The sequence below is a fragment of the Athene noctua genome, chromosome 5, assembly GCF_965140245.1.
Source record: "Athene noctua chromosome 5, bAthNoc1.hap1.1, whole genome shotgun sequence".
NCBI classification, from domain to species: domain Eukaryota; kingdom Metazoa; phylum Chordata; class Aves; order Strigiformes; family Strigidae; genus Athene; species Athene noctua.
In genome coordinates this window covers 12,251,074-12,276,909 of record NC_134041.1, presented here as the reverse complement: position 1 = coordinate 12,276,909, position 25,836 = coordinate 12,251,074, and the positions used below count along the sequence as shown (strand labels likewise).

General features: G+C 58.2%; 3 protein-coding genes across 5 annotated transcripts in view; 2 read left to right on the top strand and 1 right to left on the bottom strand.

The window, feature by feature from the left end:
• The window catches only part of IPO13 (importin 13), a 31,680-nt gene extending 17,856 nt beyond the window's left edge, over nt 1-13,824 (top strand). Inside the window, exons 6-20 of one of the 2 annotated variants that reach the window (XM_074906351.1) lie at nt 121-241; nt 538-685; nt 851-1,032; nt 1,905-1,931; nt 2,675-2,809; nt 3,037-3,180; nt 3,587-3,667; nt 4,249-4,386; nt 4,467-4,563; nt 6,421-6,473; nt 12,307-12,373; nt 12,541-12,599; nt 12,726-12,815; nt 12,970-13,151; nt 13,268-13,824. In XM_074906351.1, coding sequence (XP_074762452.1) covers nt 121-241; nt 538-685; nt 851-1,032; nt 1,905-1,931; nt 2,675-2,809; nt 3,037-3,180; nt 3,587-3,667; nt 4,249-4,386; nt 4,467-4,563; nt 6,421-6,473; nt 12,307-12,373; nt 12,541-12,599; nt 12,726-12,815; nt 12,970-13,151; nt 13,268-13,364 — 1,621 coding nt within the window. In that variant the 3' untranslated portion in view covers nt 13,365-13,824. Of the gene's footprint in view, nt 1-120; nt 242-537; nt 686-850; nt 1,033-1,904; nt 1,932-2,674; nt 2,810-3,036; nt 3,181-3,586; nt 3,668-4,248; nt 4,387-4,466; nt 4,564-6,420; nt 6,474-12,306; nt 12,374-12,540; nt 12,600-12,725; nt 12,816-12,969; nt 13,152-13,264 lie in introns of both variants that reach the window. The other variant, XM_074906350.1, reaches the window with a different exon arrangement.
• A 534-nt stretch (nt 13,825-14,358) lies between these two features.
• DPH2 (diphthamide biosynthesis 2) lies at nt 14,359-16,860 on the bottom strand. 2 transcript variants are annotated; one of them, XM_074906347.1, is made up of 6 exons: nt 16,675-16,860; nt 16,490-16,602; nt 16,094-16,314; nt 15,268-15,906; nt 14,940-15,125; nt 14,359-14,842 (listed from the first exon to the last, which is right to left on the bottom strand). In XM_074906347.1, the coding sequence occupies exons 1-6, from the start codon at nt 16,816-16,818 to the stop codon at nt 14,712-14,714; spliced, it is 1,434 nt and encodes a 477-aa protein (XP_074762448.1). In that variant the 5' UTR covers nt 16,819-16,860; the 3' UTR covers nt 14,359-14,711. The 2 variants fall into 2 exon arrangements, with proteins under 2 accessions (XP_074762448.1, XP_074762449.1); XM_074906348.1 differs by having other exon boundaries at nt 16,094-16,239.
• Nucleotides 16,861-17,119: 259 nt separating this feature from the next.
• Nucleotides 17,120-23,875, top strand: ATP6V0B (ATPase H+ transporting V0 subunit b). Its single transcript, XM_074906349.1, has 8 exons — nt 17,120-17,266; nt 20,397-20,445; nt 20,913-20,996; nt 21,461-21,538; nt 22,163-22,232; nt 22,570-22,621; nt 22,978-23,168; nt 23,552-23,875. The coding sequence occupies exons 1-8, from the start codon at nt 17,200-17,202 to the stop codon at nt 23,576-23,578; spliced, it is 618 nt and encodes a 205-aa protein (XP_074762450.1). The 5' UTR covers nt 17,120-17,199; the 3' UTR covers nt 23,579-23,875.
• The last annotated feature ends 1,961 nt before the right edge of the window (nt 23,876-25,836 follow it).

Below are 25,836 nucleotides of genomic sequence, written 5' to 3'. Positions count from 1 at the left end.
GCTCTGCAGGCAGTGTCTGTGCCCTGCCTGGCAGTGGGAGGGGAAGCAACATGTCCACCGCATGTGGAGCGCTCTGCAGGGGATGGGGACGGCATTTGGAATCCTCTGTGTTCTCTGCAGGGTGGACATCTCTGACACGCTGATGTACGTGTACGAGATGCTGGGCGCTGAGCTCCTGAGCAGCCTCTATGACAAACTGGGACGTCTCCTGACCAACACGGAGCAGCCATCCACATGGCAGGTGAGTGGGGGGACCCAGGCACCAGGCTGATGGCTACCAGCCCCTCAGGGACCTATCCTCACCATGGGGCATTGAGAGCAAAAGGACGTGATAGAGGCAAGGAGCACAGTCACCTTGCCCACACACATGCAGGTTGTCTGGGGTCTGCTGGGGAGAGGAGCAGGTCTTCTACCTCCCTGTCCTTAGCACTGCCCAGGGACCAGCCACCTTGGCCACTGTCAGGGTCTGAGCTAGTGCCTGGAGCAGGCATCGAGAGTCGGTGCATGGCTCTGACAGTGCCTTTCCTACCCTGGCAGCACACAGAGGCCTTACTCTATGGCTTCCAGTCCATTGCTGAGACCATCGACGTGAATTACTCTGACGTGGTACCGGGACTGATCGGCCTCATTCCCCGGATCAGCATCAGCAATGTGCAGCTTGCCGATACCGTCATGTTCACTATCGGTGAGGCCTTTGCTCCTGTGCAGGCTGGGCTGGGGAGGGGAAGCCCCTCTGAGTCTGCTGCTTCTCAGCCATAACAGTGGTGAAAAGCGAATCTGAGCATCCCAGGGCATGGGGAGCAAGAGCCCATGGCACAGTCCTTTGGTCTGATCCTGTTTATATGTGCAGGGGCCCTGTCAGAGTGGCTGGCTGATCACCCCGTCATGATTAACAATGTGCTGCCGCTGGTGCTCCAAGCCTTGGGCAATCCTGAGCTATCCATCTCCAGCGTCTCTACCCTGAAGAAGATCTGCCGGGAGTGCAAGTACGACCTGCCACCCTATGCTGCCAACATTGTTGCTGTGTCACAGGTAGGAGCTGGATGCAATTGGACCTGGGATGTGCTCTGTGCACAGCCTTTCCTCTGCAAGGATCAGAGCAGGGAGATGCAAAGCAGCAGTTCGGGGCATCTTGCTTGGCATGGGGGACTTGTTGTCTGTCCAGTTCCTAGGCCAGTAGACCCAGGTGGCAGGCCCTGTGTTCTGCTCTGAGCGCAGAAATGGCAGGAACTAGCAGACACAACTGCCAAGAGATCTACTGGGATTGCAGTTGGGCATCTATCCTTTCCCCGGGGTTTTGTTTGCCTTGTTGGCAGCAGCATCCTGCCAGCTCTGCACCCGCCAGGCAGCTGGTACCGCTGCTGAGCGTCTTGGGGGACATCCTGGCATTCAAGCCTCTTTGTGGAGACTGCGCTGGTCCCTGTAGAGCCAGGGCAGCTTGTCTTGTGCTCTGTCTTGGTTCTCAAGATTTAGGACAGATGGGGTCCAGAGTCCCGAGGCACTAGGAGGAGGGGGTGGGCTTGGGTGAGCTGCCAGGGTGTGCATGGGAGCAGAGGGGCTGGTGGAAGGCATGACTCTGCTTTTAGAACCTAGGACGCACTGTCACTGGAGTAAGGAAGCTCTGGCTGAGGTTGACTCCTTGAGCCATCCTACTGTAGAGCCTGTCCAAGCCAGGGGCTCCCCTCACTGAGTGGCTGAGTGGGCTGGCTCGGGGAAGAGCTTACCAGGGGACAAGGATTTTGCTCCCTGCCTGTGGTGGGTTGTGGAGAGTGCATGCCGCTTGTCTGTGCCCACATTGGTGTTGGTTGTCTTGATCTCCTGTGTCAGTCCTGCCTCCTGGAATGGAAGGAGCTTTCTGCAGCACTCACCTTCCTCTTTTTTTATCCCCTTCGCTTCTTTGGCAGGAAGTGTTGATGAAGCAGATTCACAAGGTAAGAGGGACTGGCTCACACCTCTGACTGGTTCTGCTTTCCCCCCCATACCCCTTAGTCACACTCAGCTGAAGACACAAGGGGTGTCACTGCGAGTTGGGCTGTCCCTGGAGGAGAGCTCAGTGCTGCAGCCATCGTGTGTGGGACCGGGAGTACCTGGTGGCTGCCTCTCACCGCACTGCCAGGCTCCCCACTGCATGTGGGCTGGGGTCTCACTGGGTGGCATGTCCCCATAGAGAGGGAAGCCTCCAGGGAGGCCTAACTCTTGCAGTTCCCAGTCCCTCCAAGCCCAAGGATGCTGAGGCAGCAGGCATGTCTTCAAGAGGAAAGAGAAGGGAGATAAGTGTGGGGACAGAGCCCAGGCTGTGTCTGTCGGCAGGATGGGATGGGATGCTTGACCCCCGGGGTCTGAAAGAGGCTGTGCAAAGGATGGTGTGCTGAGGTAGGGTGAGTGGTGCCAGCATGGAGATCTGGTCTTTCCTTGGTGGATTGCTGGGAAGAGGCCAGGTGTGCTGGTGACAGAGCACCCATTCCCTGGGTTCTGCCGTGCTGGTAGGGAGCTGCTCCTCTTCCCTGCAGTGAGATGCACCTAGAGTGACCCAGATAGTGTGGCTCGGGAGCTGCAGCCCACCAGGTCCTGGCTTTGCTGGCTGGACCCCCAGCAGTTGTCTGAGCTAGCATGTGTGTGGTAAGGCTGCAGGCTGGGCAGTGATGTGCCCCGTTGTGTCCCCTCTCTGTCCCAGACGAGCCAGTGCATGTGGCTGATGCAGGCTCTTGGTTTCCTGCTCTCTGCACTGCAAGTGGAAGAGATCCTGAAGAACCTGCACTCCCTGATCACCCCCTACATCCAGCAGCTGGAAAAGCTGGCTGACGAAACGGTGAGTGCCCTCGTGCTACCTCCATCCAAACGTGGCTTCTGTTGGCTGTAGCCCTGGGGCTGCTTTGTTGAAGCAGCACTCTTGAATGTGGGCTCGAGAGAGCACAGTGTAGGGAATCCCTCTCTGGCTCTTTGCCTCTGCAGTCTGGGTTCCTCAGGATCCCAAAGGCATGACTGTGATTAAGCAGCACAGTCTGTGTCATGGTTTGACTTTATTTTCCCTGGCAGCCCAATCCCTCCAACAAGCTGGCTATCATCCACATTCTGGGCTTGCTCTCCAACCTCTTCACCACCCTGGACATCAGCCACCATGACGATGACCACGAAAGCACCGAGGTCAAGAAGCTGCCTGTGCAGCAAGGACCCAACCCGGTGAGTAGAGTGCTCTTTGCCATAGCCTGGCCAAAGCCTCGCTATTTGCTGCTGGTGCCTTAAGGCTTAAGGTTAATGGGGAATGCAGTGTGTACATGAAGAGGGTATTGCAGGTGCATTCCAGCTGAAACAACTCCTTCAGCTCATCCCACTGCTTCTGAGGTGAGCAGAGGGGCTCTGCCAGATCTCTCTTGGCTGGGTGCTGCTCTGGAGGACAGCCCGGGCGCTGCCTGCCAGCGTTGAGCTGTGCTAGGATGCTTCAGCAGGGAGGAGGTAGGGGGGTAGCTGCACAGGGGAAGGAGGCAGTGGTGACTGGAGGTTTGAGCGCAGGCCATGCTTAGTTTTGAATTTCCCCTCCCTGGTGCTGTTGGGGTCAATTCTCTTCAGTCCCTCTCCTTCCTTACAGGTGGTGGTGGTTCTGCAGCAAGTCTTCCAGCTCATACAGAAGGTCCTCAGCAAGTGGCTGAATGATGCCCAGGTGGTGGAGGTAACCAGGCTCCTCCTGAGTACTGCCTGCAGCTTTGCCTGTCCTTGCTGACCTGAACTGGGGACAGCAAAGGACGGACACTGGGTGATGCCCTGTCGGAGGGGTGTCTTTGGGTTGTCCAGGACCCACGCTGCTTGCTGTCACCAGCAGCATCCGGCCATGTCTGTCTTGTGCGCTCATCAGCTCTGCTCCTCTCCAGTTACAGAGGCCCTGCCATCAGCAGGGACATGGGAGATGGGGTCTGTCAAACCTGTGTTCCTTGAGGGGAGAGCTCTACTCTGGTCTGCACTTGTGTCATCTGGTGTTTCTCCAGTTCGCTCAGTCCAGTAATACCCGTGTGCAGTGTCCCACCAACCACTTGGAGAGCCTTTCTGCAGCAGTGGGAAGGGTGTTTCCCAGTGTCTGGGACCATGCTGTGCTGCAGGGCAGGGCACCAGTACCAGTGCAGGTCTGAGCCCTCTGCCTGACTGGTCCCTATCCCTGTTACCAGCTCTTCCCTCCCTTGGGACCCATCCACCAAGCCCTGGACCCCTGGGAGAGGCCTCCTGATGCCCATTGCTCATACTGTCCTTCTCTCACAGTCTGTCTGTGCCATCTTTGAGAAGTCCGTGAAGACCCTCCTGGATGATTTTGCCCCCATGGTGCCTCAGCTGTGCGAGATGCTGGGGCAGATGTACAGCACCATCCCCCAGGCCTCTGCCATCGACCTCACCCGGCAGGTACTGGGGCTGCTGCTCCCCAGGGAGGCTGGGGGCACGCAGGGTCAGCAGCAGCTTCAGTCCTCCTCTCTCTCTTGCAGCTGGTTCACATCTTTGCCCACGAGCCTGCCCACTTCCCTCCCATCAAGGCCCTCTTCTTGCTTGTTACCTCAGTCACGCTGACCCTCTTCCAGCAAGGTACGTGGGATTAACTCTTCTTCGTGCTGGGGCTGTTGTCAGGCTGTTGCATGCATGGAGTCTGGAGGCGTCTTACAGGAATGGCTGTTTTCACTCCTAGCTAAGCTAATGGGGCCATCTCTGTTTCTTGGATTCATCCCAATCCCTGGAAGGTGGGTACCTTCCTTGCAGGGCAGCAGAAGCAGGAAACCCCTGGGTGAGACTCTCTGGACTGCTGTGACAGCCCTGCTTCTGCAGCAGGGCTGGGCGTTGCGTGCTGCAAGGGTCGAGCTGGAGCTCCAGTCCCGCTTGGTAGGGAGGCTGTGCTCCCTAGGAGATCCCAGGGCTCCTCCCGCGGCCAGTGGTGCTCATAGAAGCCAGGAATCAAGCCCTCGCACAAGCAGGAGGATGTGTGTGTGAATATATGGGAAAGGACCTTTTCAGAGTCACTGCTGGCCACCAAGTCACTGCTGTGATGCTGAGGATGCTGGCATCCTCCCACAGGGCAGGGTCCCTCTTTGGCTTGCTGCCCGCACTACAAAAAGTGAATGGGGTTAGGACAGGCCCTGCCATGGCTCCCCTCAACCTCTTGGTGACTTGCCCCACGTTGGGGACAAACATACCTTGGAGCTGCTGCCTCTGGTTATTCAGCAGCTCCGTTACAGTCCCCAAGGGATCTTATCCTTTGCTCACAGACGGGTGCCAGGTAGGATGATGCCATGCCCCAGCACAAGGCTCAGAGCTTTCTAGAGAAGTGGGGGAGATGATGATGAAGCAGGGGTCCTCACATGTCACAGTCCAAGCAAATCCCACTGCGCTGAGGTGTCACTGGGGTCAGTGACAAGTGAGCCGGGCTTACCCGGAGATCAGGTCCCTGCTTCTGCCAGCGGCGTGTGGATGCGTCTACGCTGAAACCCTTTTGGCTCGGTGCCCCGGGGAGGTGACGATGCCTGTGGGCAGCAGCAGGCATGTCTGCAGGAGGAAAGGGGAGGGGACAGAGCCCGAGCTGTGCCAACGCTTGGATGCGAGCTTCGCTCAGGCAAGCGGCCGTCCAGCGCGCTGTGTGCCTGGACTGTGTGCTCCCACCCACGCCGTCGGGCGGCTGTCCCCGAGCAGGGCGAGCCCCTTCTGCTGAGCCCACGGGCGGCAGGAGAGAGGGGGACGCCTGACCCACAGGGGCCAAGACGCGTCTGTGCACAGTCAGATGCCAAGGTAGGGTGAGTGGTGCTGGCATGGAGATCTCTGGGCACTGAGCTGCTCTCTCCCAGGAGGATGCTGGAGAGATTTCCAGGAGGGTCCTGGACTCAGGGTCTCGGAGAGCATCTGGGAATGGGGAGGGAGGGTGTCTGTGCCAGGGGCTCCTGAGCAGCTGGTGCTGGTGACAAGCATGTGCACGCCTGAGCCCAGCTGGGCCTGTCAAGCGTTTGCTGAGGTGTTGTCGTTCACTTGCAGTTATCTTCCAGGACCAAATGGTGCTCTGAAGACACCCGCTCAGTCCCCACAGTGCAAAAGCTCTAATTCTCCTTGTGGAGATGGTGCCCAGCTAGCCCCTGCTCCTCCTCCTCTTCCTCCCCAAGGACATGAAGATCTCCTTGGCTCTGCAGCACCCAGGTGCTAGCTGGAGACCCTGGGGCTTCAGACCCTTTCCTTTGCAGTTTCTTTCTGTTCTTGGGTTCTCCAAGTTTCATGATTTTTTGTATGTTTTGTTTCTTTAACTTGCTTCAAGCTGCTCATGTTGCCCATCCCCTTCCCCACACACCCCTCCTCCCTTACACTCCTGTTTTCACTTGTAAATTCTTTCTGTATCACATAACTATATGATGTTGAGTTGCTGTTTGTATGATTTTTCTCTTAAGTTACATCTTTATTATATTTTAGGGCCCAGGGATCATCCTGATATTGTTGATTCATTTATGCAACTCCTGGCACAGGTGTGTTTTAGTTTCTTATTCATTCACTTTCTGTTCTCTCTCTTTCTCTTTTTAATTCAATTTAAACCTATTTTTAGCTTTCTGTTGACAACGTTTTTTTTCCTTTTAGTTGAATATCGAGTTTCTCCATCTGTTTCCGTGGAAGTTGAAAACAAAACATTCTCCTTTAGTTCTGGGTTTGCACCATCCCCAGGGCAGTGCCCTCCTCTGCAGGGCAGCCTCCAGCTGCCACCCCCTTGCCTTGCTGAAGCTGGTGCAGGGCGCTTGGGGCTGCTGCTGTGGTCACCCTCGGGTGACAGACAAATTAGAGCATTAAGTGGATGTTTTCTGACCTGTTTACCTGCCCTGCAATGGTTCCTCTGGAGCAGGGACAGGCTGAGCTGGCTGCTTTGCCCCAGGACCAGTGGGAGGAAGCCCCTGCCCACAGTAGCAGGCAGCTGCCAGGGTTTGGCTCTGAGCAGTGTGCTTGTAATGGCATCTGGACCAGCCAGGGTGCCACACTGCCTCCCGCCCCAGCAGCCTCTCAGGGTGGCGGCAGCTCCTGCACCTGCAGCCTGGAAGTGCTCCCGTGCCACTGGCTTGGTGGCACGCAGCGACGGCTTGCACTGGCGTGACAGGGACCGCGGGCTGGCGTGTGGGGCTGGCACTCATGTCACCACTGACAGTGGGCAGGCAGGGCTGGCGCTGTGCTCTGCTCTTGGGGCAGCAGGAGCCCAGCACGCTTCTCAGCCTGCCATGGCCCTTGAGGGAGAAGCCCTGATATCCTTGACACACTCAGTGCCCCCCTTGGAGATACATCCCCTGGCACCTACCCGGAGGATGAGTCAGTGGGCAAGGAGGGGCTGGAAAAGTCCTTTTCTGCTTCATTTCTGTAATGACAAGACCTCTGTCCTTGTGTGCTGGCCCAGTGGCTGTGCAGGGGCACCCACCCAGGCAGCTGCCGGAGCTGTGGCTGTCCTGCCCTTGATGGCAGCTCAAGAAGGGTGTCTGGCATGTTTGGATGCTAAGCCGTCAGCCCCCTCTGATGGCAGCTTGGCCCTCGTGTGGGTATTGCAGGATGGAGCGGGTAAGGGGCTGCACCTCACCGCCCTGGGCAGGGGCTGCTCCTCACGGGTCTCACCTTGATGCCCAGATCCTGCTGAGACCCATTGCATCTCACAAGCTGTATCGCAGTTTTCTTCTCTGCTATTCCTCTTGAAAAACATAATGTAATCAAGGTTATTGGAAGGCGTTCGCAGCTTTAGCTGGTGCTGGTTTTGGAAGCTGTGACCTTTTAACAAGAGTTTAGAACATGATGGGAGAACTGGTGAATGGGGTCTGTACATGAAGTTCATGGAGATGTCCTCTCTGACTGCTCAGCACTGGTGGGACCTCTGCTCAGGCACAGTGTCCAGTTCAGGGCACAACATTTCTGTAGAGACAGACCGGAGAGCACAGAAAAGAGCTTCTAAAAAGGTGACCCAATTGTACACATGGTGAGGAAGAAAGGTTGATGGGAGCCTGAGGAGCTGCCTGAGTCTTGGGTGTGTAAAAGGTAGTGTTCCCAGTCGTAGGTAAAAACATCTTTTCTGTTCTCCTTGCGTGGAGCAAACAGTCGTGGGAGGAAATAATGGAAAAAGATCCGGGTTAGGCAGTAGGAGATCGTTCTAACTGCATGGGAAAGCACTGGAAGGTCACTTGGGGAGTTGCTGTTGCTTGGAGGGTTTGAAAGGACTCAACAACCCTGTTGCTCCTGGAGGGCAGGTAGAGGTGATCCTGCCGGGGGGTTCAGGGATTAGGTGACCCTGAGAGACTCTTCCAAGACGTTGCTGTTTCTTTGGAAAGTGCTGAGTTTCCCTCTGGCTTGGGGTCCTTCTCTGTGTCTGGACATGGCACATTTGTGCTCTCTTGGAGAAAAAAGTGCAATTGTGCTGCACTTCTGTGGGGTGTGCTGTCAGAGCAAATGCCACTTGTCCTGGCTGCTGGAAAGCTGTTACATGCTGCCCTTGTGGGCAGGATCTGAGGGCAATGCTGGGCAGCATGCTGGCAACCAGCCTGGTCCCTGGCATGCCAGTCTCCAGACAGTCCCCATCCTTTGGAGGTGCTGTTACAGGAGCGTCTCAGAGGCTCCTACCTCCATGGTTGCTCCATTATGGATCACTGTGAGGTGCCTGATGTGCTGCCAGCCCACTGCCACCCACAGCCACTCAAGACTTTGTTTTCCTCAGCTTTTTATTCCAGCAACCCCATGGAGACCAAAGGATCCCATCACTGTCCTCTCTCCTCACATGTAGGACTTGTTTCAAGGTTTCCTCCTCTTCCTTGGCCTGCCTCTCTTCCCAGACTGATGATCTGGTGGGGCACTTTGAAACCCATCAAAAAATGGCCTTGCCATCCCTGCTTGGCTCCTTGCTTTCAGGACTTCAAGAACTGTCTGATGGCAGAGGTGGGTCCAGCCTGTCCTCTTCCAGAGGGCCATGCTCTGTAGTGATGCGGTTGAGCATTTGCAGATCCAAGGATTAAAGTTGGAGAGAACTGCAGATCTCTTCAGATCTGATTTTCGTGTGTCAGGGGCTGTGTTTTCATCCCAGCCTTCTCTACCTGTGGAACTCTGGACAAAATAATGCATCTTCCAGAGCAGCAGGAAGTGTGAACCCAGGAGTGTGTCAAGGTGGAGACTTTGCCTCTCGCTGACTGTCTGTTCCTGTAGTTGATCACCTTTGTGGAAATATCATCTTCCCTGTTTCAAATTTGTTTGGTTTCCCCATGCAGGCAGTGTTAGTGTCCTCTCCCTCAGCCAGCATTACTCAGGTAATTCAGAAGCAGTAACTACCTCCTGATATCTGCATATCAGCCCCTGTCACAAGCTCACAGGGAGCCATCTCTCTGTGTGACAGGATTTTATTTGACTTTACAATATGTTTGTTTGGGCTTGGCTGCAGCCTGTGGGACTGCCCAGTTGGTGCGGCTGATTGTTTTGCCACCACGTGAATTGGCAATCCGCTCTGGACGATGGCTGGTTGATCACAAGAGCATGCTGGCTTAAACCAAATGTCTTACAGATGCCAGAGACCCTGGAGTTATTGTTTTTACTCAAAGCTAAGTATAAAATAACCAGTCTGCCGTAAGGCTGCACAGAGTGGTGCCAGCACCCTTTGCAGTAAGATCTGTCCTCAGCTGCTCCCCTCCTGCCCCCGCGGTGTGCTGGGAACAGTGCAAAGCATCGCTGCTGCTGTGCCTGAGGTGAGCATCCAGCCTGGAGGGCTGTGGGGCTCAGTGCCACCCGCACAGCCAGAGCACCCATTTCCAGGACCACACAGCCACGGTGACTGGGGCTTGCACCCAGGTCTGCGTCTGCAAAACCAGGCAGATTCTGGTGTTTGGGAGCTCTTGTCCACTCCCTGGCTAGCAGGTATCACTCGTATGCATGCTCCTGGTTGCAGGTAGGATTTTTGGGCTCTCCAGCCTGCCTCCTCACCAGGGCTGCAGGCACATCCACCCACCCCTCGCAGGGCTCCTCTTTGTGTTCTGGAGAGCTGCAGGAACTGCCTGTACAGCCCTGCACTGTCCCCTGTCTGCTGGAGGAGTGGGCTTCGGTGTCCCTCCCATGCCCACCTGCTGCTGAAGAGCCAGGCACAGAAGAGCCTGCTCTGAAGATCTGTCTGGGAGTCTCCTAGCTGCTATGGAGAACCCAATGTCCTTTCTGCACCAGCCTGCAGGACCGCCCTCACCAGAGAGCCAATACCCATTTGAAAGCATTTAAAGATCTGTGTCCATCCCAGAACATGTGAGCGGAGCTGCTCTGGCAGGAGACAGGGAAGAGAGGCTGGCAGTAAGAGGCCCCAGAGCTGGAGCAGGGCTCCTGGTGCTGAGAAAGAGCAGCTGGACCTACCTGGTACTGCTTGCTAATGGGAGGAGCTCCACAGGGCCCCATCTCATGGGGGTAAAAAGCTTCTCTGTCTACATTAGACATGTGCACATGTGCCCAGATTGGGCTCTGTCTCCCTTGGTGGAGGCGCACTGCAGGAAGGAGCCCTCTCAGTATTGTCATGCTTTCCCCTATGGCACCGGCAGAGTGAGGAACAGATGCTGCAGTGCGTCTGCAGGAGAGCCTGGGGGGCTCTGCCTGCTGTGGGTCTGGTTTGGCTGGGAGAAGCACCCTGCAGGTAGGTAGCAATCTGAGCATGCTGGAAGACTTTTGTACCAGCTAACTGGTCTTGCAGCATGCAGGACTTGGGTTAAAACCAGCTGCCTCGGACAGGCAGGGTAGAGGAACCTGCAGCTGAGTCGTATTACAGGAGCCAACTGCTCTGGAGCCCACAATAGGGCCCCAGTGGGGGTAGTCTCCCATGGGTAAAACTACGTCTTTTGCAAGTGTTTGTGCAGTATGGGGCTGACGAGACAGCAGCAGCCACAATAACTGGATGTGTTTCTAGACCATTGCCCACCCACTAGCTAGCCTTCTGAAGGTGGTGCTGGTGCATCAGGAGGGATGGTGCACACTGTATGTATACGCACGGGTATGTTGTGGCTGGATTGCCCTGTGAAGGTCTCTGCTTGTATCTAGCAGGGAGGCAGGTCCCTGCGATTGTGCCATCTCCACCTGGTACAGCCATGCCTTCAGTGCCCAAACCTGAGTCCTCTTCTGCAGCGTGTGATACAAAGGGTCAGAAAGGAGATGGGGTTACCCTGAAACTCCTTAGCTTCCAGCATATGTTCTCTGCACTGAGCAGATGGCTGTGGGCTTTCCCTTGGGGAGAAGGGATGGGAAATGTCTGGTTTGATTCAAGTAGAGATCATGGCTGTGGGCAGATGGCCGTGTGTCCTGGGTGCTGCTGGCTGAAAGCTGTCCCTGCTTTCATTCCTGGGAGCAGGCTCGGAGGGCAGCACTGGCCCTGCACACAGCTCAGCCCAAGGGCTGCCTGCCCTGGTATCCTGCTTTCTGAGCTTCGGCCACAGAACGGGGCCACTCCAGTGCTATGGCTGCTGTCCCCAGTGTTACAGTGACAGCAGGGCAAGAGCCGTGGCTGCCATCTGCAGTGCTGGCCCGCAACTGTGGGCACAGTGGCACACTTGGCAAGGCACAGACATGGCCATGTTACGTGGCAGGGCAGAAACCCTTCCCAGGGAGTGGAGGGTGCATGCTGAAACGTTTCTGCCTCGTGACTGCCCAGGGCCAGTACAGGGTGGACAAAGCCACTGCATGAGGTGCCACAGCTCTGGGTGTCCTTGGCAGCAGTGCCTGACCTCCACAAAGGCTGGTGGGATTGCTGTGTGGCAGAAAAAACACCAAAGCTTTTCTGATCTCAGACTCTCTGCTCAGCCACTGCCAAGCAGTGTTGGCATCTCATCATCTGTGCCTTAGACCCCAACCAGAGCGAGCTACTGGTCCAGTGTGGGGTTACTGCTTGAACCAGTTGTTGTGACCCCCAGGGATGGCAGCTTCTCCGAGGAATGGAGCAAAGCACAGAGGTAGCTGGTCTCTGCTGGGCCCCACATGGCTGCCCTTGTCCTGGGAGCGCTGCTGCTCCCTGGCCTGTTCTGGTGGGACAGGAGCCCTCTGTCCCATCTCTGTCCGAAGCATTTGTGTGTACACCACGGTGGCATCTAGCCTCAGGTCCTGGGGTTGGCAGTCCCTGAGTGTGGCAAACTGCCTGGCTGTTTGCTTGATATTTTCTTGGTGGGGGGAAAAGTGATGGATTCCTGCTGTACTGTGTGAACCTGCCGTTTGCCATGGGTGTGCCCAGGTAAGTGTGCATCCAGGCAGAGGCTGTCTGGGGCACCGGGTTCCTTGGAGGTTTCCTGGCTGCCTCTGCAGCGCTGGGTTTATGCTGCCTGTCTGTGTGCCTTGCAGGCTCTGAAAAGGAAGCCGGACCTTTTCCTGTGTAGCAACCTGGATGTCAAAGCAGTGTTTCAGTGCGGTGAGTACCATGGGCATGGGCGTGTGCTCTAAACTGCTCTGCCGAGAAGCCAGCCTGCTCTTCCTGCAGAGCCAGGCGCAGACCAGCCAAAAGCTGGGGACCACAGGGATGATTTGGGGTGGTGTGCGGTGTTCCTGGCTGCTAACCTGAGTGATTTCTGCCCGCAGGTGTCCTTTCGCTCAAGTTCCCTGAGGCCCCAACAGTCAAAGCATCCTGTGGCTTTTTTGTGAGTATTGTGGCATCGTGCAGCCCCCTGAGAGCTGGGAGGGCAGGAGTGAGGCTGCAGGTGGGGCAGTGGTGCTGTGGTGCGGAGCTGGCTCTGGCACTGAGCAGGCTGGGCTCTGTATTGCAGACGGAGCTGCTGCCCCGCTGCGGAGAGATTGCCCCTGTGGGACAGGTCGTGCATGAGAACGGCAAAGTGCTGCTGCAGGCGGTACTGGAGGTGAGAGACGCTGGGACCGCGGGCTCCCCGGGTAGCTGTGGGCTTGTTCCTGAGCAGCATCCCTGCGGAGCTGGGGGCAGAGAGCCCGGCAGTGTGGGCGGGTGCTGGCAGGGTGATGCCAGGGGCTCAGCGGGGTCTGTCTGCTCGGTGGCAGGGTGTTGGCGGCCAGGCTTCCCGCAGCCTCATGGATCACTTCGCAGAAATCCTCTTTGCCTTGAACAAGCACTGCTTCAGCTACCTGAGCGTCTGGATCAAGGAGGCCATGCAGCAGGATGGCTTCCCCTCGGCCCGTGTCAGCCCTGAGCAGAAGGAGACCTTCAGCCAGCAGATCCTCAGGTTTGTGCACCCCTCCCTGGGGCGGCTGTGCCCCATGCACCGTGGGAATAACCCCCCTTGTATGGCCTGGCATGTCCCTCCTGCTTCATGTTTGTCCCCTCCCTCTGTCTTAGCAGAGAGCGTGTGAACAAGCGGCGAGTGAAGGAGATGGTGAAGGAGTTCACCCTGCTGTGCCGAGGTCTGCATGGCACAGAGTACACAGCAGACTACTGAGCACCTGGCCAGCACCGCGGACAATTTGCCCAGACCAGCTCTTCCCCGCAAGGAAGCCCCCCCCTCATCCTCCCCACCCTGCTGCAGTACGGCTCGTAGAATAACCCTCCACCTAGAATTAACCCACTCAGGACGCTCCTCAGCTAGATTTGGTGGCCGCATCTCGGTGTCAGCATCTTTGTTTCCCCCAGCATGCTCCCCCCTCGCAGGGGATGGGAGTGCCGGCTGCAGGAGGTGGTGGCGCGGGGGGGTGAAGCCTGGGCAGGACTGTCCCAGCACGGACTGCCCCGTGCCGGGGCTACCAGCCCTTCCCCATGGGTGCCCACGCCCCGTGGTGGGGAGGCTGCCCCTGTGCCCGCAGCAGTGGCTGGCTGGGTGTGGGGGGTTCGCCCCCTGCTCGTTTGTACGTGTGGTTGGGAGGGGGGAGGCCCTGCACCTAATTATATTAAGAATATTTCTATGTTGTGGCTGTCATTTTTGCGGTGACTGGATTTTGCCTGCCCCTTGCTTCTGGGGAAGAGCCCAGTGGAGGAGGCTGAATTAAGGTTGGGATGCCTCAAAGCTTGAGGGATGGCAAAAACGAGTCCCCCCTGCTTCCCCCACCTGGCATGGAGCAGCTCACGGAGCAGAAATGGTCCTGCCCCACGCGAGAGGGGCCAGACTCCATCCCCACCAAATGCAGGGTCCTCCCTGCAGCACAGCGTGTGCACCCCACTCCTGGGCATCAGAGCAGGTGAAGACCTTGCTCACACTTGAAGCTCTCTGCCTTTTGCCTTAGCTCCCCAGCCCAGCCTGTGAACGCGCTTTTGTTTCTGAGGATCCTAGTTCTGCTTTTCTCTTGGGCCATTTTTAACTGATGCACAGGGCTCTGCTCCCCAGGTGCACACCATCATCTATCTGTACTTTCACTCTGGGACACCTGGTATCAGCCCTGTCTGTGCTCCTCTCAGCCCATGTTTTATTCTAGAAGACGATTCACTCATGAGTCCTTTTCAGTTCAGCTTTAGTTAGCAGCAATAGCCCACAAAAGCCTCAAGTTGTGGTGCTGTCGGCTTGTGTGAAGTTGTGACCTTTCCATGGAGGGCCAAAGCTGCCCTGGAGCGGGGAGCCCTCTGGGCCAAGCACCTCTCCTGGCCTGCCCCTGCCCTGGCCATGAGCCCCAGGGTGACACAGGCACCCCAAAACCACACACAACTCCTGCTCTCCCACTGCAGCACTACTGACCCTTGGCCGCATCCAGTACAGGGCCAGCTGGTGGCTGGTCCGGACCCTTGTGAGACCCTCATGGGTCTGACAGCCAGCAGCAGGCAACCCCCAGGGCCCTGCGTGCCCCCTGCTCCTGCCGAATCAGGGTTGCTCCCGCCCCTCGTCCTCGTAGGCAATAGCAATCCCTCGTCGCCCCTGCACAGCCTTGGAGATGGGGGTCTGCCCCAGCTGCTGCTCCAGGCCCCGCCAGCTGCGGGACTCCAGGAAGGAGGCTGGGAGGAGAGAGAAAGGAAATTGTTACTGGGAGCAGGGAGGCAACACCGCCCCTGCACCAGGGCTCAGCCCCCCCAACGCAACCGAATCACAAACCAGCAGGGCTGATCTCCGCAAGAGCCCGTGTCTGGTCCCTGCAGGCCAGGACGGTGCTGGGGGGCTGCTGGGGGGCCGAGGGGTCGCAGAGGTGGGCAGCACGCATCTCCCCCGTGATCAGTGAGATGTCGGGAACAGCCTCTGCTGCAGGGACAGCCGGTGGGAGCTCAACATGCGCACAGGCACCTGCCGGAAAACAGTAACATCAGCCTGGTGCTCACGTCTGTCCTCCAGCTGGTGCAGAGCCGGGGCAACCGTGGCCTCCACGAAGGGAAACAGGGCAGGATGCGCCCTAGGAGGGTGTTGTGTGGCTGGTTCATAGCATTACCTGGCAGCAGGTCTCGGAAGTCGGTGAGGTAATTCCCCGTCCATTCACGGGCTGGATTACAGGCCAGCTCCAGCTCGTAGGGGGTGACAACAGGCCGGTAGAAATCACTGGAGTCCAACAGGGAGTTCTGAGCACAAGCCACCAGGACAAAGATGTCCACCTCCAGGAAGTTGGCCAGCTTGGCAGGGTTTGGCTTCCCCACAGCCAGCGTGTAGCTGCGCTTGCCGGCCCTGTGCAGAAGCTCCCGGAGGTGCTGCAGCACAGCCAGGTAGCCTGCCACGCCAAGGGTGCCCACCAGGATGCCCACCACACGGGCATCCCGGGCCCGTTCCACCAGGTAGAGGCGTCGCATCAGGGCCCGGTTCACATTGAAGGTCTCGTGGCGGCTGCAGCCGGTGGCAGGGTCGAAGGAACTGAAGGGGCACTGGTTCCAGGTCAGCATGAAGCTGGTGAGGGCCAGGCCCTCAGCTCCCACGTAGAACATGGCATAGTCCTGCAGACCTCCCGGTGCCTCCACTGGGAACTGGCGACCAAACTGCCGCACCTCCCCGGGCAGTGTGGGACCAGGAGGGTCCCCACACACCACCCTGGAGAAGACAATATTAGGGTATTCAGGGCACAACTGCTGTTCCAGCTCACCTGAAGGGAGAGAGGAGTGAGAACAAATGAGGGCTACAGACCCACCCTGCAGAAGGTGGGACAGCATATTAGGAGAGAGGACAGCATCAAGTCTGAGGACTGCCTGCCTGCTGCTGCCTCTCCCCCTGGTAGCTCTGCAGGACTCTGAGTGCTGCCAAAGCCCTGCTCCCTGCCCCAGAGCACTCACCCATTGCATGGGCATAGATCACATCGTTCAGCACCACCACACGACTCTGCCGGTCAGGGTAGAGCTCCCGGAAGGCCTCCGCACAACACCCGATGTCCAGGGGCTGCTGCCCGAAGATGTGCAGCACCGGGAGCTTTCTGCAGGGGCTGAGGCAGGCCGGACCGTAGTGCAGCACCGCCTCGGCACCCGCGTGCTCGGCGGCCACCTCGTCCACACAGCAGCTGCGAGAAGACCTGCTGTCAGACGGGCTCTGCACCACTGAGCTCCTTCTCCTCCCTGGCACCTCTGTCCCCAACCCGAGCAGCTCTGACCCTCGGCCCTGCCAGGCTGGGGATGAGCAGCCCCGTTGCTGCCCATGGAGGAACCCCGTGACACCCCGCACGACCCCACACCGACCTGCCGTATGTAGTGTCTCCCAGGATGTACATCTCGGCCCCGGTCGCCGCCTCCATCCGGGCCGCCACTGCCGCCGCGTCCGCCAGGAGCTCGTCAGGGAACTGGAGGGCGACCTGGAAGGAACATGGAGTGAAGCACGGGGGAGGGGCGGCCCGCGGCCCTGCCTCACCTCCGGCCCCGCTCACCTTGCGGAACCCGCCGCCCCGCACGAAGGCGGCAGCTTGGCCCATCTCGTAGAAGCCGTCGAGCTGCCCCCGCGGGGCCGCCGCCGCCGGGCCCAGCTCCCGCCGCAGCGCGGCCTCCCCATCGCTGCTGAAGGCCGTTGCCATGGCGCTGCGGGGTCGGGGGTCAGGCCCTCCACGCGGGACCCATGCGCCCGCTTCCGGGCTGGGGCGCGAAGCCGGCCAATCAGAACTCGGAACCGTCCTCCCTCATCCCGGAAATCCCGCCCCTGGCGGAGCGGGACCTATCGCTCTTCACGGCAGGGCGGGGCGGAGGAGGACAGCCAATGGAAAGAGGCTACCTTCGCGGTGCGTTATGGTCTATGTAGTTCCCTCGCGGCAGGACAGCCAATAAGCGGGCGCGGTGGGGGCGGTGCACGACGCTACTTCCGCTCGGGCGCTGCGCTTCCGCTCACGTGTTCCGCGCGGGTCAGGTGACGCGCTCGCGCCCGGCCGGACCGCTCGGTTCCGTCCCGCGCCGCTGCCGCCATGACGGGGCTCGCGCTGCTGTACTCGGGGCTCGGCCTCGCCTTCTGGACCACGATGCTGGGCGTCGGTCAGCGCCGGACGGCGGGCGGGGGGCTGGGGGCCGGGCCGCGGGTCACGGACAAGGCTGGGCTGAGGGGCGGAGGGCGGTGGGTTACAGGGCTGGGCCGTGGGGCTGCGGCCGTGGGGCAGGAAGGGGCTGCGGCACTCAGGGGAGGCTGTAGGTCGGGCCCGTGTCCGCGCTGGCTGCTCCCTTGCTGGAGAGGGGCTGGGGGGGTTGCTGTGGCGTGGAAAAGAGAGGCGGGGGTCGAGGGGGTGCGAGGTTGTCAGTGCCCCAGTGGCTGAGGAGGGTTGGCCCGTGGCCTGCCGTGGCACCGGAAAGGCTGCTGTGGGGCTCCTCAGTCTGGACATCACCCCCTGGGTGCTGTCAGCTGCCCCCTCAGAGGGCTTGGACCCCCAGCAGTGCAGCGCAACTATCAGCTGCTGTTGGATGCGCAGCTTTCAGTGCTCGGAGCCTGTGCGGCTTCAGCAGTCACTTCTCTGTATGCGAGAGCAGAAAGGTGCTGGTGCCAGTCAAGGGTTCTGTCTGGATTTATCAGATAAGGGGAAGTAAAGGCAGGTGCCTGGTTTTTCAGGCTGTGACAGCTGATGTCCCATGGATGGAGGAGATCGACCTCCCACTTTGCCAGGCTGTGGCAGCATAAAGAAACGTGCGAGTTTGTCCTGATGATTGCAGAGCTGGTGTGTTGCCATGTTGCAGCTTGTGGCAGCCCCAGGCTCTGCTGCTGATGGTGTTGGGCTCAGTAGCACTGAGGATGGAATTAATATGCAAGAGGTAGTAGGAAGGTTTTATGCCGGAGCTATTGGTTATTTCCTCTTTCAGCGCAGAGTGAAGTGACAATGAGCCAGACAGAGACTGGGGAGACCTTAACTCCTGCCTCAGCATTTGGGTGAGGGGAGAGACTGAGTCAGAAATAATGAAGGCTGTCTCACTCCCTCGTGTTTCCAAGGCCTGGTGAACCCAGTGCCAGGCCCAGGGCTGCCTTACTGAGTTCTTTGAATCATGCAGCTTGCACCAGTGCAGATGCACACTGTGAACTTGAGACTGTTGGAAAATCTCGATGAGCTGAGATGCTTGCAACTTCCTCTGTCCTGTTGCAATCCTTTTTTGGGAAGGCATGAGCAGGAAGTGGTCTCATTCTGCGTGGTGTTGTAGTGGTGCCTCTCTATGCTTTCCCTCCTTGTCCTGAGCCCTGCTTTCATGCTCCGGTCCTGCTACCCCAGCTCTTTTCTGTCCTTCTGGCTGCAGGGCTGGGAATCAGAGCTCACAAGTGTCCACTCTTTCTTTTGTATATGAATCTAAGGCTACACCTGCTCTTGGAGAAATGGAAGGTGCTCTGAGGATCTGCCCTGAGCCGGTTGTAGCTCTTCTTTACCACTCCTGGGGAGTGGGGGCGGCTGAGGCTGGCTGGGTTCAGTTCTGGCTCTGGCAGCCAAGCAGCAAAGCCAAAACACAAGTCACAGACCAGCTGGGCCCAGCACCGTAGAGATCATCCCTGAAGGTTGCTGGGTGTGCAGACTGGGATGTGGCCTCCCTCTGTGCTCCCTGGCTGTGCTGGCATTATTCCTCGTTTGTGTGTGTCACAGCAGCGGACAGGGGACACCTCAATTCTGTGGGTGGGAGGGGCGTTACCACTTCCCATTTCAGGGCCAGCTCGCCTGGCAGTGCTTGTACATTCTCACGGTGTGTGTGGTGCTGAGCCCTGAGTCACATGTGGAGGGGTTTAGCACATAGGGACGATGGGGACCTCCCTGCTGCAAGGCTGGCAGGTCTCCCTACGCTGTAGTGCCGAGGCAATCCCGTGGGATGAGTTGTCCTGCAGGTCTTGGCTGTGGACAGGGAAGGGCTCCTCAGACTGGGGGCACATGGTCCTGCCCCTGTATTGCTGCTGGGCACATCACCAGTTTGCCATCACCTCCTGTCTTCAGGCTGCAACTCCAGGGGGAAGGGAGCAGAAGAACAGGTGCAGTGACCCCTTTGCCGCTTTTAAGCGTTTCAGAAGTCTCCCATTTCCACTTTTCCCGGCTGTACGTGGGGTTGGTGTCACAGAGCCACTAGTTCTAGTCAGCAGTGGTAGAGCCATCCCTTCCCCCTCTTTATCTGGTGTGGAGCAGACAGTACCATGCTGCCTGCGCTTATCTGTTCCTTAGGGCCAGGTCACCCTCTCTTGCAGCTGTGCTCTGTGAGCTACGCAAAGAGTGAGTGTCTTCTGGTCTGTAGCTGTGTTTCCTGCTCACAAGCTCAAAGCAGGACAGGGTTATGGTGTGAGCACCTCTGTGTGTACTTGGGCTGCACGGGACTGCTTGCTGGATATGACTCCTGGCTGCGATTCAGCACAGGAGAGGAACACTCGTGTTACAGCAGGGCAAGCTGTCCTTGTAATCCCTCGAAAGGAAGGGCTCTGCTGGGTTTCTCAGGCCTGTGCTTTGGTGTCTCCTGCCTGTGTTGGGATACAAATTTCTCTGGAAATAACTAACCCTGAGGGAAATGCGAAGGACAACAGGCACATCTTGAACACCCACAGCCTTGGAAAGGGGGGTGCTGGGGGATAGCTGCAGCTTCTGGTGTTGATGGGCTCCTGGGAAACAGCACAGACCCTGGTGGGATGGTGATGGAGCAGCACATGATGGTCAGGGCACAGCCTCACACCTCTCGCCTCCCTTGTGAGAGAGAAGGGCTTGCAGCTAGCTGGTCACCCAGTGCTGTGGCTCTCCAGTGGAGCTGAGCTGTTGGGTGATGCAGATGGAGACTGTGCTGGGGCACCAGCCTGTGGGTTGCCTTTGAGCCTGTGTTGCCCAGTATGGGCTGTGGGCACTCAGCAGGGTCAGGGAACAGAAAATGGGTGCAACAACCACCACGATCCTCTTCTGGGTGAAGACTGGGATGGGGTCTGGGTGTATGGTGGGTCTGGGCTGTCTCTGCTCTGCACTGATACATGAGTGCTGGGATCACTGGGGCAGGACTTGGGCAGGCCACCCTGCCCCACAGCTCTGGGCACCTGAGCCAGTCTTCCTAGTAGCCCTCCTGCATATGCTCCTGGGCCTCTGCCCTGGGGCTTCACAGGTGACAGAGGAAACAGCAGTGCCAAGCTGGTAGCTGATGCCTATCTGAAGGTTCCCATGTCACTCTTGCTTTCCAGGGATCTGCTACACAATATTTGACCTGGGCTTCCGCTTCGATGTGGCCTGGTGAGTTCGCTGTAAATTCTGGCATCCTCAGGGCTGTGTGAGGAGGTGGGCAGCGCTGGCAGTGCCTGCAGAGAACAGCACTTGCTTTTGAGCAATGAGCAGTGGTCACTGCATCGCAGGGAAATGGGAGCTACAGTGAGCAGGGCCTCTGCTTTCCATGAGGCGGGATAGATGCAGTCCACGTGTACCTGTGGCTGGCTCCATGTGAGGTCTTGGTGCAGCCATCACTGCCCTTCCCAGCCCAGGCTTCCCCTCACAGTGAGGGTTTGGGGGGAAGATCTCGGTCCATGCAGGTGAGGGTCTTGGGTTGCTGGCTGGCAGAGAGAGGCTCTTGTGTCCCACTGTCTGGCAGTGCCCAACCCATCTTGGGCTGCATGATTGGGTGGTGGGTGCCTGTTTCGGGGCTGTGCACCATGACTAAGGGGGCTCAGCCTGTGTGCTAACTCAGGGCACTTCTTTCTCTCCAGGTTCTTGACGGAGACCTCACCTTTCATGTGGTCCAACCTGGGCATTGGCCTGGCAATCTCCCTGTCTGTGGTGGGAGCTGCCTGGTGAGTGGGGCTGACTCTTTAGCAGGCTTCTGCTGTCCCACTTTGGTAGCTGTGTATACACTGTGGTTTCCCCACGGCAGGGCAGGGGCAGAACAGCATGTACATGCAGGGGTGTGGTGCTGTGTGGATCGCCACAGCAGTGGAGCCAGGTTGCTGGGCTCCTGGGGGTCTGGGCAGACCACCTCACAGGCTGCACTGGCAGTGGAGAGGCAGGGATGTCCCTGGCTCTCTGGAAGTCATACCCCTGAGCCCAGGCTGTGCAGTGGTGGCTCTTGTGCCCCAGCAGCTCTCTTGGTGTAGGTGGTGGAGTTCGGGACCACTTGTACCCTGGGGGTGGACAGGCCAAGTCTGCAGTGTCCCCCAGCTGCATGCTCGATTCTTTGCTCAGCTGGAAGATCCTGGTTTCCCTATTGAATCCTTCTGCGAGTGCCAGACCCTGCACCAACCACCCTTGTCTGCCGCAGGGGGATTTACATCACGGGCTCCAGCATCATTGGTGGTGGAGTCAAAGCCCCTCGGATCAAAACCAAGAATCTGGTCAGGTAAGCACAGACCTGGAGTTAGTGCTTGTGCCACACGGAGCCGGGCAGGTCCCAGCCTGGTGCAGAGGCTCCCATCCTCTCTCTAGCTGGGTGCTGCTGGCAGACTGTTCCTTGCTGAGCTGCTGACGCCGTTTGCTTTCAAAACAAAGAGCCCTAAAAGAGCCAGAGTGCTGCTTTAAAGAGTCACTGTGTGATATCACACAGTGAATGAGCCCAGTGTGTTCAAAACAAACACCCCGAGATCACACTTCCTGCCCCAGGCAGGGTTCCCCTGGCCAGACTTGCACAGCCCTTCCCTGAAGGAGCAGAAGGGGGCTGCTGGAGGACAGGGCACCCTGGACCCGCTTCCTGCAGCGCCATCGCAGATTACTTGGGTGGCACAGCACAACTAGCAGCCAGCCTTTGTGATTGGCAGCTCCCCTTGTTTGAGAACAAAAAGTGGGTAGGCTGGACAGCCTTTCTGCCCTTGGCAGCAGTGGGGCAGGCTCAGATACGGCTGTGGAAGGGTCTGGCTGCTGATGGCTGGGCATGAAGTGGTGGGGGATGCTCAGGGTGGGGCAGAGCTTGGGACGCATGGTCAGATTCACTGAGACACTGTGATGAGACTTCACCTTTCTCCCACAGCATCATTTTCTGCGAGGCTGTGGCCATCTATGGGATCATCATGGCGATTGTCATCAGTAACATGGCTGAGGTATGGGAGGGCGTGGGCTGCCCTGCCAGCCCTGCGCTGGCCTCGGGGCCATGCATGGGCATGGGCTGGTGTTGGGAGCGGTGGCCTTGTGGGGGGACTTTGGACACTGTTGTGGCTCTGGGAGCCCCTGGGCTGGTGGTCTGTGTGGTGGTCTTTGTCAACGCTGAAGAGTGGGTTGGGGAGCACGCCCAAGGCAGGTGTTGTGAAGCCACCCAGCGACATGACATCAGGGACCAGCCCTGGCCAAAATGTGGCTGCCTCATGCAGTGTTGGGGGCAGGTGCCTCTCCCAGAGACCACAGATTTGTCACTAACCCAGGCCCTGTGCTTTCTCTCAGCCTTTCTCTGCAGTCACCCCAGAGACAATTGGAGCCAGGAACTACCATGCAGGTAAGGACTGTTCAGTCCCTGGTGCTGTTGCTGTGTGCATTGCCACACCCTGACTGCTGCCTTCTGACCTGCCCATGGCTTGCTGCAGGTGTCTGGAGGACATGGGACTCTTCTACCAAAAAGCAGCTTTTTAGTTACCTTCCCCAGACCCTCCTGCACCCAGCTGGGCTATGCTCTCCAGTGGCAGCAGATTGCTGGCACCTGTGGGAGCTGGGGTGCAAACAGGAGGATGGTGCTGGTCCTTGGCAGCTCTAGGTCTTCTGTCACCTCAAGGCAGAACTGCTGCAGCGTGCCCCACCCCGGGGTGCAGGTGGAAGGGGGTTACCCCCTGCTCTTGCAGTGTTCTTCTCTCATAGGTTTCTCCATGTTTGGGGCTGGCCTGACCGTGGGATTATGCAATCTCTTCTGTGGGGTCTGCGTGGGCATCGTGGGCAGCGGGGCTGCCCTGGCTGATGCCCAGAATGCTAGCCTCTTCGTCAAGATCCTGATTGTGGAGATCTTTGGCAGTGCCATAGGGCTGTTTGGGGTCATCGTTGCTATCCTGCAGGTACCCACCTCCCAGGGCCACTAGGCTTATGTAAGCACAAGGTGCCTGTCGCGCTGGGTGCTCTTCAGCTCCAGGGAGACACACCTGGGCTCCAGCACAATCCTCTGCATTGGGGTGGGGAGGCTGCTTGCAAGGTTTGGGGTGGCACAGCTCTCCCCACAGTGTACCATCCCTACTTGCAGCAGTGTGAACTCTCGATGGCCCCTCTGAGCAGCTGCCATCAAGGGTGTTGCCTTGGGTGCACCCTGTGTGGTGCTCGTATCTTGTCAGTGGGGCTGATAAGCTGTCTGCAGCTTCTGGACAGTCTCGAGGTGCTTGGATGGGACTGGGGTGCTGGGCTGGGTTTTGCAGGGCATGGCCTAACCTCTTTTTTTTCTTTCTAGACATCTAAAGTAAAAATGGGCAACTGAGCCCTGTCCCACCCGGCCTGTTCCAGCCCGCCTCAAGAGGTGCTGTATATACTTATTTAATGTTTCTATCCTTGGCTGGGGCGGGAGCTGCCCAGCAGCAGGAACCAGAGCCTGGCTGTGTAGAGCCCCATCCTGCCGATCAATCGGCCCCTTGGAAGAAACAAATTTATCTGTGTGAATTCTGCCCCCAGCAGCCTGGCCCAGCCTGCGGGGCCCTGCTGCTGTGTGTCCCGGTGTGTGTAGAATCGACCACCAGTGCAATTCTGTGTCCGTGAAATAAATATGGTTCTCGTCCAAGGATGCAGCTCTTCCTCTGCCCTGTGTGTGCTGGAGAGGCTTGTAGAGAGCAGGTGCTGATTTGGGCTGACCCCCTGCTCAGAGATTCCCCTCTGTGCCTCTGGCAGAGTCCCTGTCCTGCTCCAGGAGCCTGGTGCTGTCCTCCTTGTGTGGGGTTAACCCTGCTGCCTGCTCAGCCTGCAAGAGGCCACCCTCTGGGCTGTGGGAACACAGAGCTCTGCTTTGCTGCCCAGAGCAGGTAGGAGGCTGCTGGAGCAGGCAGCCCTGCGCTGCCTCTGCCAGGCTCCTACCAGGGCTGGCACTGCCCCATGCAAGGCATGCTGGAGGCACAGGCACAAACTGGTTTGGGCCTTTCGGCTCCCACCCAGGTAGTTTAGCACAGAGGGAGTGTACACAGTGTCCGTAGCCTCACTGTGCAGCTGGGGAACCTCAGAAGGACAGAGGAGCAAAGCTTTTGCCTTTTCCAAGGCTATGGCCCAGCCAGCAGCTCTGTTGGCTGGATGCTGCTGGGTGCCGGGGCTCTCCAGTCTGCAGTGCCCCTCTATTCTGGGGGAGCCTGGCAGAGGTCCCAGGCCTGGGGATGCTTCCTGCTGTCTGTGCCCCCCTCTCTCTGGCTGTGGTGAATGCAGCATGGGGAAACCGTCTGCAGACAGCTGGGCCTGAGCTCATCTGCTGCTTGGGGGAAGGGAAGAATGAGGTCCTCCTGCCTCTGCTCTGTGGAGAGCCTGGAGCCAGTGCTTCTGCAGTCTGCTTTATCCAGCACAAGGCCCTCATCCTGCTGTGCTGCCAGTACATTTTTGTAGGGAAAGCATTGATCCCTTGGTGCTGTTAGTGCTGTGTCAGAGCAGGTGCATGCTTGGCGCTGCCCATCTCTCTTACCACCTGGATGCAACGGACTGGGGCAGTGGTGAGGCTGCTGAAACCAGGGAAGGGTTCATGCCTGCTGATTTTTTGCCCTTGAACTAGGGCATCTGCCTCTGCATGGCCTCTCCGAGCTCTGGCAGTCTTCTGGCTCTGCTCCACATCATCCTGGATGTGCTCTGCTCCATGTCATCCTGGATGTTTTGGGACAGCAGTGTGTTTCAGCCCTGGGCGTGGGAAGGTTGCTGGGGCAAACCGGGCCACTGGTCCCACTAGCTGTGCTGGCTGGAGGCTGCGGCAGAGCTCCTTGTGCCCCACATAATGGCAGGGATGCAGGCTGGGCCCTGCCTGCTCAGGAGAAAGGGTGTCAGGTGTGGGCAGAGTTCTGCCTGTCCTGCATGAGCGCTGTACCCTCATCCTCTGGCATTGCTGCTGCTGCAGGCCAGAGATGTCTGAAGCCCCTGGGAGCTGCAGGGCCACCTCGTCAGACTCGTGCCAAACTTGTGGGGCTGTATTCAGGAAGGAGATGCCTGGGGTTGGAGAACCTGCACTGGTAGTAGAGGAGCTGCTCTGTGGGTTAATCATCTTCCTGGTTAACAACTGTCTGGAAAGACTCACCCACTTGTCTTTCAAGGATGGGTCTTGCCCTTCCCTGCCTTGACGGAAATCCCTCTGCTCTCAGGAATCTCCCTCTGTGAGGTGCTTTTCTGCCCTCCAAATCTTGCTGGTGTGTATCATGGCTTTAGCAGGGCAATAGGCTTCAGACTTGCTTGTGGGCCCCTTGTGAGTGCACAAGACCCACCAGGGCTGGTCTCGGGGTGGCCCACAGCCCGCCTCCCGCAGCTGGCCACGGCGAGGTGAGCTCACCCTGCGCTTCCTTGTTCTAGGAGGGGGGGTGTGTTTGGGTTCAAGGACTTGGGTGTGCTGAATACCTGCTGCTCAAGCATGGAGAAGAAGCTTAAGGGGGGCTCCAGCACCTTGCACCTTGTCTCATTTAGGAGCAGCAGCAACGAGAGTTGAATGATTTGGTGGCTGCCTGTAAGTACTCACAGGGGAAACGCCACTTGCCGAAGAGCTGAACCAAGGCAGAAATTGGACGG